Source organism: Tetrao urogallus (genome assembly GCF_951394365.1).
Source record: "Tetrao urogallus genome assembly, chromosome: 5".
In the NCBI taxonomy this organism is placed as follows: Eukaryota; Metazoa; Chordata; class Aves; order Galliformes; family Phasianidae; genus Tetrao; species Tetrao urogallus.
Window position 1 is genome coordinate 57790744 of NC_136818.1, and position 15319 is coordinate 57806062.

The 15319-nt window shown below is 34.1% G+C and overlaps 1 protein-coding gene across 1 annotated transcript in view; it reads left to right on the forward strand.

Annotated features, from left to right (window-relative positions):
• Window positions 1-15319, forward strand: part of ATRNL1 (attractin like 1) — a gene marked incomplete at both ends in the record, with an annotated part of 422440 nt that overhangs the window by 129200 nt on the left and 277921 nt on the right. The window contains one exon of the mRNA XM_079535698.1: window positions 5692-5785. Within this exon, the coding sequence (XP_079391824.1) occupies window positions 5692-5785 (94 nt within the window). The remainder of the gene's footprint in view (window positions 1-5691; window positions 5786-15319) is intronic.

The window sequence follows — 15319 nt, forward strand, 5'->3', positions numbered from 1 at the left end:
ATACAGAAGCCATATCCTACCTGTACAATTCTTAAAATGTATGTCTTTCCTTTTCCCTTTTCCCTCTGCTGGGTGAGTACAAAGTACAATTCTTGAAACTGCATCAATGCACATGCTGTTTAATGTACTGTAAGAAAGAAGTGGGCGTGAGACCAGTGAAAGCAAAATCACAGGACAAACCATGAAGACTGAAAATAAAGTTAGTCATACAGTGCTAATAAGACTGGCTCATCATGGAAGTTAAACGTGCCACTGTGGAATGATAGTTGCATTTGACCTGTGTATACTTTTTGGAGGACTTACTAAAGGACAGCAGTCCTTTTCAATATCACTTTTTGAACACTTTTATTGTTCATAGCTTTCCTTTAAAAAAAAAAAAAAAAGTAGGGCATCTTAAAGAAGTTATGCATGGACAGCTCCTGGTTTGGTAATCTTAGAAATAGACATATCAAGTTCAAGTTAAAGTACCATTTGTAGTGAGCTCCATTTCAGAGAGAACTTCCTCTTGCAGCTGCATGTCAGATGGAGGCTAAACAATAAAGGTTTTTAAATTCAATTGTCTAAAATGCGTACTTCATGGAAATGGTGATGGGCATTCTTTGGTTGTCAGCATAAGCAGGGAAGCTTAGGTGCTGAGCTAGCAACTCAGAATCAATTGTGCTGTGGATTTATTATTTAATAATTTCTGTAGGCCCCTGGTTTTACAGCATGGATTTAGTCTGCTGTTTTATTTTCATACAACTTTCCTGTTTAATTAGAACTGCATCTTACACAAAACAGTACTGTGAAATGCTATTTGCTTAAAATAGAGTAGGAATTGCCTATTGCCTTTTTTTTTTTTTAAAGTAGTTGCTGGTTTCAAAACTAATGTGATTTCAGTTAATATGTGAAATAAAAATAAAAATGTGTTAAAACTCTATTTTAAGCAGGTGTATAAGTTTTGTATCCTTTTAACCTTTAATTATTGATAATTTTTTTGCATGATAGCTAAGGTTTTAAAATAATTGTTTAAGGAAAAGCCTGTATGCGTAACGTAAACCTAAGTTGGAGAGGAGAGCACTTATTTTGCATTGTCAAAACTTGAATCACAATATCTCTGTTGTTTGATACATACTTATTAAAAAAAAAATCATAAGTTTTCTGTTAGAGGAGTTCTATGTTAAGGTTTTTAATGATGGAGCAAATAAAGTTTGTCAGATGCTGGCAGTAGTATGAAAAGATCCCTGAAGCTGAGCTCATCTCTGTGCTCCTTTCCTAAGTAGCAACAGGGTGTATGTGTGCATTACAGCAGTGCAATAGGTTGCACTGTTGCAATGGTGTTACACATCTGTAGGGTACAATGCTTAGTAAAACTGTCCAATGGGTGTTCAGTAAAACACACTGCATGCAATATGGATTGAACAAATATCACAGGATAGCTGGATGTCACAGAGGATAGCACAGAACAGCTCTAAGTAGCTGGGATCCTTGAGGTGAGCTTGTAGAGTCATAGTTACAGACAGCCTGACGTTGGAAGATCCTATGACAGACTGCAAAGCCATTCTGTGATACAAACCCAACTGGGACACTGGTTACAGAAGCATAGGATGTTACATCTTGACAGTTGGTGTTGGGGATCATTTCCAGTATCTACTGAGGACTGAATTTCTAAGCTGTATCAATCAGTACCTAGAACAAAAAGGAATGGATGCATTGATAACAAGTTTCTCTGAGATTTGTGGACTGCAATTTATTTCAGAAGGTGTAATAGGTAGCAGCTGGCATTTATTTTGAATTTCAATAAAAACTCTCAGCACTGTGTGAAAAATGAAATAGAGAATGAGGAGAAGACAACATGATATACTGTAATTTCTTTTCATATATGTATTCTACAGGTGTGATTATGTGTATTGAAAATGTATACAGTACATAATGAATAATCTTTGAGTCAGGAGCTTGAATGGGAATGCTGAAGTTCAAGCACTCTTACCTGATAACTACTGTGTTTCTGGTTATTGTTTTTTCCTGCATGGGAATTTCCAATATAGACATGGAATCATGGGCAAGGGTTTAGTTAATATCTTTATCAGTAAAGTGGTATTGTTTTAGATTTTGTAGCTTGTGACTTAATGACTTTGAAATCAAATGGTGCTTTAGGTTGCAGTTTATTTATATTTTAGGTTGGACATCAGGGGGAAATTCTTTACCCAGAGAGTGGTGAGGTACTGGAACAGGCTGCCCAGAGAGGTTGTGGATGCCCTGACCTTGGAGGTGTTCAAGGCCAGGTTGGATGGGGCCCTGGGCAGCCTGGTTTAGCATTAAATGTGGAGGTTGGTGGCCCTGCATGTGGCAGGGGGGTTGGAGATTCATGATCCTTGAGGTCCCTTCCAACCCTGGCCATTCTGTGATTAGGTGATTATTAATTAGTAGGCATGGTTCATATTCAAAACTCATAATTTCTTTTATATTATTTGTAAGTAGGCCAATTGAAAAATCTGCAGTGAGGTTCAAAGGTAATATCTCAAATTTTTTTTGCACTGAATGTCCTCTAATGTCATGCTGCTTCTCCTATTTCAGTTGTTTGATAACATACTCATATATGTTTATATGTATTTTGCTTAGATTTACTTTTCAGGTTGAGATCCATGGGTCGGTAGGAATCCACTTTTCATCAAAGACTTGCAAGGTTAAGATTAAAATATGCATTTAATTCTGTTAAACAAAATTTGTCCAGATGAGATTTTAAAACTAATGTAAAAGTGATTAGCTCATGATGTCCTTTTTCAAGGTATTATCTAGGGAACAGTTAAATTACTAGGAATTTGATTAGTGAGAGTAATTGTTGTTCATCTTGCAATAGAAGAAAATTAGCTAGTCATAAAGAGGGTTTTTTCTTTTTCTTTTATTTATTTATTTTTACTCATGAGGGTCCAGGAAGCAAAGTTCTGTGACTTCTCAACTTCTCTCTTCTTATGCCTTTTCAACCATACCAATCTTAGCACCATATAAACTTATATGTGGCACAAGAATGTAGATGAGGTAGAGCAGCTCCGTTTGTTTTTCTAGAAAGAGAGACCAAGCTATAAATGCGACCCTTACGAGCATGTTTATATTGCGAATGCACAGAGATCAAACTTTAGATATGACTTCATGGTTCCATCAGCTATTTACCTTTGACAATTCTCCAATATAAATCCAGGAAACTCTAGAGGAAGGGCAGAGTGCAGAAACTAAAATGTGATGCAGTTTAAATGGAAGTAGATGTGTGTCTGATTGGAGAGGGGTGCATCTGTGGACTCCTGTGTGAGTGATCGCATAATACACTAAAGTGGAGTATACAGGTGCTGATTTGATTTGGATATCTCTGGGGATGAATGGCAATGATAATTTTTCTTTATCAGTAATTCTGTGGTTTGAGTATACAAGTCCTATCAGAGCTGCTGAAGGAAAGTTTCTCATATATTTTCACAATAAACACTTCATTTTATAATTTTTTTTCAAGATGATAAAGATTAATAATACCTAAAAGATTTTATAATTCTGTGTATAAAAACTTTTGCTGAATAAAGGCTGCTCAAAGCAATGAAGTTCCACTTCCACATTTGTGGTTTACTTCCTATAAAGTTATCAGTAACTATAGAACTAATTAACATTCACTGTCAATATCTTCTGAATTTGTCAACATATTGACAGCTTTCAGAATTTCATCTGGAATGCAGCATTTTGGCTCCTTTGTAATTCTTGTTTTGTCTTGTACTGGTGCTTTGTTATTAATAGTAATTAACCTTTAGCAGAATGAGCTGTAAAGACTATATTCCTTTGTTTTTCATTGACAGTATGGCAAGGATTTTATACTATTCAAATTAACTTTTGAGAACAGGCTTTTCCATCTTAGAAGTGTATAAATAGTCATTAATGAAGAGAGGAAAGCATAAATGGATTTAGGAAAATGTAATTGATTATAGAGAGTATAACTTCAGTGACCGTTTATTGTGGAGGGAGGATCAAGATCATACTTTCAGAGTACTTAACTTGAATGGAGAACACTGGTCTGGTATTCAGACACTTCAGACAATTTTATAGGCCTAATATGCAGACTCTAAGAAGCTTTAGAATTCATGTCATTTTTTTTTTTGAATGGATAGCTAACCTCATGGCTATTGGTAATTCATGCTATGAACAGTAGTGACTGCAAAATCAGGTCTTCATCCAGGGCTGTTAATTCTTCCTATATTACTTCGGTTCCCATTTTCCTTGGTGGTCACAACTATAACTTAGATGGAAAAGCAGCTCTAGAATGCTTCTGAAAGATAAAGGACAGTTTGTAGTATCTTTTAAGAGGAACTCCCTTCTTCCTAGCCTGCTGTAGCAGGCTAATTAACAAGTTTTGTCAATGATACCTGTGGTTCAAGTCTGGTTAACCTTTTTTTCCTGTTTGTCTTCAGTGGGAACAGGCATTATAGTGTGTGTAAAAAGGGACACATCCACATCAATAGAATCATAGGATGGTTTGGGTTGGAAGGGACCTCAGAGATCATTTAGTTCCAAACCCCTGCCGTGGACAGGATTGAAATTGTATTCGTTGTGTATTAGAAAAGGAACGTTCAAAATCCTCTGGTAGAAATTAAAAACTACATTTCAATATTAGGATTATAAAATGGAAAATATTTTTTTATTATATAAAGGTCACCAGTCAGTGTTATCTGCTCCCAAGCAGGAACCCAGATATTAAATCTTTTATCCTAGTTGCAATGAAAACACCAGTAAAAGGATAGTATGATCATCAAGATAAGTTCAGAGTTGCTTTGTACTGAAGAAAGTATTTAAACATAGTGTGAATATTAGCAGATAATTATTCCAGTGTGATGTGGGAACTTAATTATATTTACCAGAGGGAAGTTATTGTTTTGTACACATGGGTACAGAAGAGGGATTATTACATAAACAAAAGAGTCCTTCCCATAAACATGAGAAGCAAAAGCAAAGAAAATGGAGAATTTGGAGTACAAAAGATTGAATTGAGATGGGAATCAATCAGGCAGCAAGAGTTGCAATGGAGAGGCCACCATGGATTTACTTCAGCCACTGAGTTTAAAATAAGAACATTAGAGTGGAGTGTTGATTATGATTCTCCTCCAGTTCAAACATAAGGAGCTTTTAATGATGCCTTTTTTTGTGTGTGTGCTTCTAGAATATTCCTGTTGCGTACCATAACTGTAGTATTAGTTCAGTCTTTGAATGATTTCAAAGCGTTCTTTATATTCTCAAGAGTTCCAGATATGTTTAAGATTTTAATGTGCAACTACAATAATGTTTTCTGTAGTTTGACGTTTAAAATTAATGGAATTTTGCCACTGCTTTTCCTATTGGTCAGAATTTTATCTTGTCTAGAAGGAATGTGTTGATAATGTTCTGTGTTTTATAAAGGGACATAAAAATGGTTGACTGTAATGACTCTTCTCAGACTTCTGGTTTTAAATTGTCAATAATCAGTGGTGGAGAGCATCTATTGACACATACAAAGTTCTTAACTCTACAGAAAATAAACTAAATGTACGAAATATTCCACAAAGGATTGTAATTGAAGTAGTATTTTTTTGTATAGCGTATAGGAAGTGTGTTTTGATATGGCATTAATATCAATGAAAATTTCATTACTTATAACGTACAATATGGGTGAATAAATCACATTCTTCCCTTTTGATTTTATAGCTTGCACGTGCAGTGGACATGCAAATATTTGTCACATGCAAACGGGAAAATGTTTCTGTACCACTAAAGGCATCAAAGGAGACCAGTGTCAACTGTGAGTACAATTAAATGTAGCCTGAAATTATTGTGATTCTATAGTAATATTTTTCTCTTAAAAAAAAAAAAAAAAAAAAAGATAAAAAAAAATCTTTGTGTTTTGAAGTTCAGTATTATTCAGCCACTTCTTAAAGAGCAACATCAGAAATCTTAGTAACATTTTGTAACATTAGTAACCGATTTTTAAAGTATTGTAAAAGGAAACAGCTTCTTTTATGCGCCTTGTGGATACTAAGTTTAAAAATATCTGCAAAATTGGTAATTATATTCAACGTGTTTGTCAAATATCTTGATCTACATGATCTACAGGATTGATCTAGAGTAATTAGATTTTTAGAATTTTAGAAACATCTTAATGTGGACACAGTATTTTAGAAGATTTTCCACATCACTGAATACAGAAGAACGGATTGTGTAGATCTGTAATGTACAGGTAGTTTCCTGTGTTTTGTATTCAAACAACTTATTGTCTTTGCTTAGAGAAGGAGTTTGCAGCTTGAGATAGAGAGAGAGGACTAAGAACAAGGAACAAGTGAAGTGAAGTAGCTTGTTAAGCAGGACAAATAACACTAACTATGAACAGCCTTACATTTATGGATGTTTCTTTCAACTCATTCTATCTAATACACAGAGGTACCCAATTAGTATTTTTTTGTGTGTTTTGTTTGTTTGTTTTATAAACATTAAAGGTATAAATCTTTAGGGATAATAAAAATTCTGAGGAACAGCTGAGGGAACTGGTGCTATTTAGCCTGGAGGAAAGGCTCGAGGGAGACATCGCTCTCTACAACTACATCAAAGGAGGTTGTAGAAAGCCAGGGGTTGGTCTTAGTCTCTTCTCCTAGTCAACAAGTGATTAGACAAGAGAAAATGACCTCAGGGTGCTCCAGAAAAGGTTTAGGTTGGATATTAGAATAGACTTTATTGAAAGGATTGTGAAGCATTGAAACAGGCTGCCCAGGAAAGCAATTGAATCACCATCCCTGGAGTTATTTAAAAGCCATATAGATGGGATGTTTCTTAGTGGTAGGCTTGGCAGTGCTAAGCTAATAGTTGGACTTGATGAACTTAGAGTTTTGGTTTTTTTCAACCTAAGTGATTATATGATTCTAAAAAAATATATAGCACTATTATCCAGGAGAAAATAACACTTATGTTCAAAATCTGTTTTGAAAGTGTCGTATTATATTGTCAGAGTATATACGCAGTTGTTGTCTCGAAGGTAAGGAAGATTTTTAAGTCAATGCTTTACTCATATTTATTACTTTATGAATGTTCTTGATTCAAACAAAGTGTGAATACTGTTCTCCACATCTCTAGATAAAATCATTTTTGCCACTTATTAGATGGACTGTTGTGCAATCTTAGCAGCAAACCTGTAACCATGTAATTTCTAGAATAAGGATTTCTGTGAAAGTTTGAAACTCTAGCTGTGTGAAAGTTAGATTTATATTCCTGTCAAGAACCCTATTGATTAGAAAGCATTAGCCGCAGGGCTGCATGTTATCTCCCTCTCTCTCTCCCTGCCTTTGTTCCTCCTTCTCTCTTGTGATTTTATAGCTGTGTGCCAGGTGCGGTACATGTTGTGCCTTAGGGGCAGAAGTTTTAGGAAATCAGGGAGACTCTACCACACTTCTATTTTTTTTTTTTTCTCAGAGTGAGAGCTGTAAGAATCTGCAGAGAAAACAGTTTTTGTCTTGGGACTGGCATATTGTGTGCTCTTACTTGCTGATTTAAAAAACAAAAACAACAACAAAAAACAATGCATGAAAACAAATCTGTAAGACTTTTGTAATGAAATGTTAGTGAAAATAGTTTTTAGTGTTTTTTTCATAGTGTCTTTTATGTAGTTGTAAGAAGGGTAAATTTAAGAGTACAACATTTAAAGATCCAGGTTTTTTTAATGAAAATTAGTATCTTGCTCATTTTAATCATACTGAGCTTCAGACAATTTTTTTGTCATGATTCTGAGGAGGTAGAAGAAATACTGTTTTTTGTCATGAAAATCCTGTTTATTTGGTGTACAGAGAAAAAAATATGTATTTAGAAACATCCAGCTGTTCTCTCCGGTGTAAAAACATCTTCCTAGCTGTGTAATCCCTCTCACCAAACAGACAGGTAAAAGCATTCTGAGTAAAAGACATCATTCTGTTAATAGCACTGCTGCTTTATTTGCTTATAGTAGAGTAAATCTATTCCCCATTGTTTCCTCTCAGCATTCTCTTTTGTGCTTTCCAGTAGGGGGAAAGTTGACCATAATCATGTAACAAATTAACTTAATTAGAATTTTATCAAGCATACACACACAGATTGTAGCTGCTGAAAGCTGACCAAAGCAGGTTTTTGTATGTATATCGAGCGGTGCTTTTCTAACATGAAGTTCAAAAATATAATATACAATGTTTTAAAATACTAGAGGTAACTGTATTTAACATTCTTTGCAAGATTTTCCCTTTCTTTTGCCATTTCATCATATTCCACCATTACTTTTACATATAGGGTTTTTGACATGAGGTTGTTTCCTCTTTGTTCCTGCTGAGCCTGGACTTTGAATTATCCATAGAGATGAAAACTTGTGTTCTTTCCATCTCTACATGTGTTACTCTGTTAGCTCTGATCTTTCAGGGAGAATTCCAGCAAAATATGATATGCAGATCTGTGTGGGTTTAGTGTCTGTGTCTGTTCTTTAAGTCTATGAAAATGTGATCTTGCTTCTGTAAGGAGAAAGGTTTGAGCCCTCAGCTAGTTAGTGAACAGCTAGATTATTAGGCTGCTAAGGAGAACAATAAAATAAAATTCCCACTTCAACACTGAAGATGTTTTAAACATACTAATTTTCTGCTCTATTTGTAGTAATTGTTACTAGATCTATCAAGGACTTTAGATGCTTTATTTTATTTTTAAAAAATCATGTTTCTAGCATCAATCATTTTGCTTTAATTGTAGCTTTCATTTAAACAATGTTTCTAGTATCAAACCTTCAGAATATGATGCAGGTGCAGTCTAATGTCTTAAAAACTCACAAGGCAAATATCAGGAACTAGAAATGTTTGTTATAGTATGTAATCTAAAATTTGAAGAAAAATAAAGCTTATGATTTGGAAGGGGCTTTGTGCAGTATTTTTAATGAGTTTTGGCAGTATTGTATATCACTATCTGCCTTTCTGTTGATTTTTCTCACTGCAGTAGCCTGCTTCATGTTCTTTGCTATATTCAGTGTATGGTGTGTAAAGTTCAGAAGCTCTCTGGGATCTTTGAACTGTGGACCCTGTAGATATGAAACAACACTTTTCATAAGAATTGTTACATTGCAAACATTGCATTTTATTCAGAAAATTGCCCAGCTATAAAATGGAGAACTGGAGTTTGAATACCCTTTATTATTCCTGAAAGATTTTCTCAGTGAAGAAATGAGAAGGAGCTATGGGGTTGTGGAACAGTTGCCAACACTTACTTAGCCAAGAGCTTTGTATATTGGTATTTTATTGTGGGTCAACTGTGAATGTGTTAATCTCGAGAGTATTGCAATATTGATATTGCAGTGTAAAAGTAGTTATGTTAGCAAGATGTCTCTTGCTAGGAGCAAAAATTAAAATGTTACACGCAATTTGCTTAGATCTTCCAATGAAATATGTCTTTTGTCTTTCTGACTTCAGTACTAATTGTTTGGAAAAATGGGAGCAGTTTGTGGAAAGAGAATTTTTCTTTCACAAGAATGAAGTAATTTTGCTCTTGACATTTAAGTTAGATTATTTTCCAAATGACTGTATTTATGTATATATGTAGTGGGGATGATGATAATGGCTAATTTCTCTTATACTAGAGAAAAAAATGGGACAGCCTTTGCCACATGAAAGATGTATAGAGGAGAGGACCAGTAGAAAGACTGAGTGCCATAAAACTGCTTTATATCTGAGTATATGATGGTATCCAGTGAAGTTGTGACCTTAGCGTCTATTCTCATTTTTAGAAAGCCGTTGGTGGATTCTGAATCTACTTCTGTAATGCAAAAGACAGAGAAAAGAGTTGCATGGGGCTGGCTTTGCATGCTGCTTATGTTCACGAGAACCTTAACAAATAGCATATAGATTGTCCTGGATAGGATAGTATCCATGGATTAGTCTCTGCTAGAGCACTTTTTTGCTTTTATTGCTAATGAATTTCAGTGTCTCACTGTAGTCAGGCCCCATGTACCTTGTCATTGTAAGGTTTCAGTATCTACTACTTCCACGGTCCAATTTCAGCTTTTTTTTTTGAGTTATTAACTGGTCTACCTGATGTCATGAATGTCTCGCATCTGCTTGGTGAATGTTCTGACTCTGCTATTTCTCTTCAGAGAAAGTGTATATTTGCCTAAGTCCAGTAAATGCTTTGGATCTGTAGTTTTTAATTATTCAGACTTTAAGAGTTTTATATCCTGAATCTCAGATGACAATATGTTTAATCCTCTTTTCTGACTCAAAACCTCAGTTCAGATTTTAAAAGTTAGAATATTTGATGCAGAAAAGAAAGGAGAGAAACAATGATACAGATTTCCAGTGCAGATTGAAATTGTTTGTGTATTCCTGCTGCTTTGATCAGAGATGAGGGATCTCTAAGTACAGATGGGAAAAAAAGAAGTTGGTGGCTTTTCTGGCTACTCACCCTGCTTAACAGAAAAAAACTTTCTACTGAGTTGAGAATAATAAATCTAGATATTTGAGGGAGCAGTTCTATATGCTGCTAAATAGTAACTGATTACGTTCAGTGGGTGTTATTTTATAGTATCTGCATCCTTACTATTGTTGGTGAATACTTCTACCTAAGTCAATTGTGGACAATTTTAGCTATAGAGCAGAAGGGAGGAAAGAGATATTTCTTTTTGGCAGGAGAGCATTTAAAGACAGGATTTTATTTTATTTTTTTTCCCAAAGATTTAAATAAGAGACTCTTCTGGAAATCATTATGGAGAACAAAATGTGTTCTGTGGCACCTGCATTCTTAATGCATAAGCAGCCCTGCCGACTTCTGTTTCAATATTATCAAATATTGCCCTTTGAGTAAATTACTGTCCATTCTTTTATTTTCCATGCATTGTAGTTCTGGGCCTATAATATATACCTGATAACCCATTAGCATGTTAATTAGTAATTGATACAAGAATTGTTATCGTTAAAATATACATCAGTTTTAATCACTTCATCATTAATGTAAGAAAAGCCAACTAGGTAGCATTGGGAAAAGAAAATGCCACAGTGGTAGCACAGAGTGCTCTGTAAGGTATTGGTGCACAGTGAAGTTTGAAATTAAAATAGTTCCTCTTAATGTAATGGTATGGGATACTCATGAACAAAATATTGTGGCCTAGTTTTACTTTTAAATACGCTTTCAAAATTTTACAAAGCAAATAAAGCTATTTTGTCTTGAAAAAATTTACTGATAGATGTACCTATCAGCTTTGGCTTGTGATATTTATTGGTTTTATTCACTAAGAAATGAATACAGAGCTGGCTTTAATACATGAATAAGGAAATGCTAGGTCAGAGGTGTACTGACACCATTTGTTCGTTAAAATCTCCTGGTGATGGAAAAATTGCTTTTCTTCTGCTCTTATGGTTTCTAATAGAAGTAATATGCATCTTCCTACTGCTGTTTTCATTTTTCTGTTTCTCTTTTAGTCAATTGTATACCTTTACATATAGATGAAAATTTAGCTACAATAGGTGTATTTCTAGTGAAGTTAAAAACATTTTGCTTCAATTTCTTGCCAGTTATTAATTTTAAATTGCTTCAGTAGTTGTTGAGCGTGTTAAAAAGAAATTTTCACATAAAGTATTCAAATTATGCATAGGTGGAACTAAAAACTATATTTTGGTATTAAGACATAGGAATGAGAAATGTGCTACATTTCATTTCTATTTTTCATGAAGCTTCTGATAATTGTATAGAGTAAGCCAATCAATTACATAGTGTTAAATTATGCTTAGTGAGAATCCTAACTTTTGGGAGACTTGCAATTACAGCAAACACATTTTCTTCTATAGGTGAATATGCAAATATTTTGAAGTCATGCACATTTTCTTATATACTGCATCTGCTTTCCATCTCAACTATGCAGCTGCTGCAGAAGACCCTGTGCTCAGTTGCATCCCCGTGGCCCAAGTTCAATAGGCAGAGCTTGGAAAGCTGTAATGCCTGAATGATAGGCTAACTGAAATGATATACTCTTTTTCATCCTGTTATGAAGATAAGAATACTCTGTGCAACATTTTAAAGAGAACAATCAATATTTGATGTGCAAAAATATATCTTTGCCTTAGTGTATGCATTATAATCAAAAAGTACCTATAATATTTTACCTTTTACAATACAAACTAACAAAAATTGACACTAAAAGCAAGTTTCCATCATATGTAAGGTATTTTTGGCAAATAAAAACAGAGTGACAACAAATAGCATAGAACTTATCCTATCTTGCAAGCTAAAAGATAATAATTTCTTAACATCAGAAATGCTCCCTTATGTTTTTCATCTTTTGTACTGAATAACCAACTTTAGAAAGAGTAAAATAGAAATTAAGCTGCGTAACCTTTCCATGCTTTGCTCTCTGTATTATTTTGTGGCTGAGTTGGGGGTGAGAAGGAAAGGTGATGTTCTTTATCAAGCACATGAGATAATGGGGCTGGAGAGCTGGATTATGAAGGCATAAAGCAATTCAAGAGCCCTGATGATATCCTAAACTTTAACAGTGATGCCCAAGTGGTTTATTAGATTATCACTTCAGAAGGATTGATTTACAGATTTAGTTCTCCAGCTTCATCTGATATTACAAGAAAAGAAATTTCTTCAGCAATTTTAAAAAAGAACAAAGTATCAAAAGTAAGTACTTCACCTGAAAAAGCTGTTTTAAATAGCAAGGAGATTCTGATTTAAAATCAAAGCAGGTTTATAATTGGATATGAAAATGTGACTACACTATTCTGTCATTTACTGTTACGCAGAGCTATGATAAATGGAGTAATATTAAATTTAAGCAGGAGGCCAGATAGACAGCAGTGGGATTGCCTAACATGTCCGAAAGGTTTACTGTCCCCTAGGATAAGTTGTTGGGCTGCTCACAGAGAAGTGACAAGAATTATAAGGGAAAGGAACAGTCAGAGATGTTGAAAGAGATTTAACAAATCAGTTTTCGTAAAGGAGGTTTAGCTTAAAAATAAATAAATAAATAAAAACAATTGGCTTGTGAATGAGTTCTCATGAGATCCAGAAGGAGATGAGGACCACAATTACTTCTTAACAGATGCTTCAAAATGACTCTGTAATCCCGTTCTTGTTTAGGTCATTTTATCCTTTCTTACGTATGGTCTTGGTTTAATCACAAATTTGGGCCTGGATCCAGAGAAGTATTTAACAGCACCATAAGGCCTTGTTACTGAAGTTTAAGACAGAATGTTTGCGGTTTGCTGTGCACCAGGGTCTGCGTGATTTACTTCTGCATTATTCTACTCTTGGGTCAATAACTGTAAATTATCACATAGAGAATGGCAGCAACATTTTCACAGAAGTAGTTCAGAAGTTCCTCCCATTCTCTCCTGATACTTTGCTTATTCATTCGTTTTCTTTCTCTTTACTATTTTTGTTTTCTGGAGTCAATAAAGAAAGTCTGAGGTAAAGTTGAAGGTAACGAATGGTGACTGAAAAAAAAAAAAAAAAAGGAAAAAATAAATTAAGGCAATCAGTTCTTCCATTAAAGAGAAATATTATCTCTCTATATTTATGAATAAATGAGAGATAACAGCATATCTGAACAGCTGAAGGATTTTACTGCTGTTCAGTGCCATCCATGCAAAAATAAAATACTTCTAAGATTCTGAAGTGGGAATTCAGTAAATCCATTCTTTGGAAAAGATAATCATTATTTGTTATTTTATTTTTAGAAACTGTACTTATTGTTGAGTATTACTTATGGATTTTTTCAACTAGTTCTATTTAAATCACCCTGATATATACAAAGTCAAATGCATTTTCCAACCCTGCTTTCAAAGTAGAAAAAGGATAAAACTATGTAAGGTTATAATTGTACATGTTTTCATCATTTTTGATATAGACTTTTAATTAAATCTTTGCTATACTATAATTTTTGGGGGGATTTTTTTCTTGCTTTGGAGATGAAGTTTTATTTTCTTTTAAGTATTTACTCTTCTTGGTGTTATATTCTTGATTATTTAAATCAGTAAAAGCAAGATTGCTTATAAAATATTCTGCCATTTTGACAATGCCTTGTGGTTTAGGACTCTTCTCTGAAGCTATTTTTAAACTAGAAGTATAGGATCATGGAATGTTTTTTCAGTTATATTTCCTTTAAAAGTAAAAAGTCCAGGAGGAAATATGTACAAGCAAAGATGAAAGGATTAAAATTGTAGTACAGAAGATAACATTTTTTGAGCTTATCTCATAATGGTCACTTGAGAATTTTAAAATTAAAAATGTAGATTTCATCCAAGGTTGAGGCGTTTGCTATAATGCATCAGAATACTCTGAAAGCATTATATAATCAGAGTGAATTTTTTGGAATTTTTCCATTCTCATCTTGCCAAAAAAACATTTTTCTCAGAGTGCATTTCTCCACTCCATCAGATGATTTCTCTCCTTTATTTATGGAAAATGTGATAAGTACTTTGTTTCTCATCAAAGTTTCAAGTGACGTTAAAGTATTTTGTTTTTCTGTGTGCAGTATATCAAATTATAGTGTTACTTTTACATAAATTAGAAAATTAGAAAAAACCGGTATAGAAACAGGAAAGAAAGAAGGGATGAAAGCAATTCAGGGTTGGATTCTATTTTAAATATTTTAAAAATCATCATAATGTAAAATACATACATATATTTCTGACAAATATTTTAACTGAAACTTTTTTTCCTGGGAACTAATTCTGAGCTTATCTCTCTGTGGAAAAAAAAAAAAAAAATCTGAATATTTCATAATAAAACCATTGGCCGTATTATTAGTGAGGCAGTTTATTATTCTTTGACTTAAGCAAAATGACTTGGGACAGATTTTCATGCTGGCATGCAGAACAAATTTAATTCAAACTGAGATGAAAGGCGGTTAATGTAATTGTAGCCTATTATCCTGTGCAGGCTAGAGTTAAGAAGCAAACCCAACAGACAGTCAGAAAATGATGGATAGAAAATAGAACCGCTCAAGGCTGGTGAAATAGAGACTTGTGAAGGGATTATGCCGTAACTGTTCCCACACAATCTCTGCATCAGTTATATCCCACCTCTGCAGTATGTCTGGATTACCAAGCAGGATTTTTGGATGCCTCCTGAGTTCTCTTCATTTACCTCTGACGTCAGAAAAGGTCCCTGTTTAGTAAATTTCAGTACTCTGTAATCCTGGTTTTTTGTTTTTTTTTTTGCTCATTGATCTGCCACATTCATCAGTCTCAAGCATGCACTAAAGTTTTCTGCTACAGCCGTTTTTCCTTCCTTTTTGTTTGTTTCCTTTTCATTTTGAACATACTTTAACCCAGAAACAACTGTTCATCAT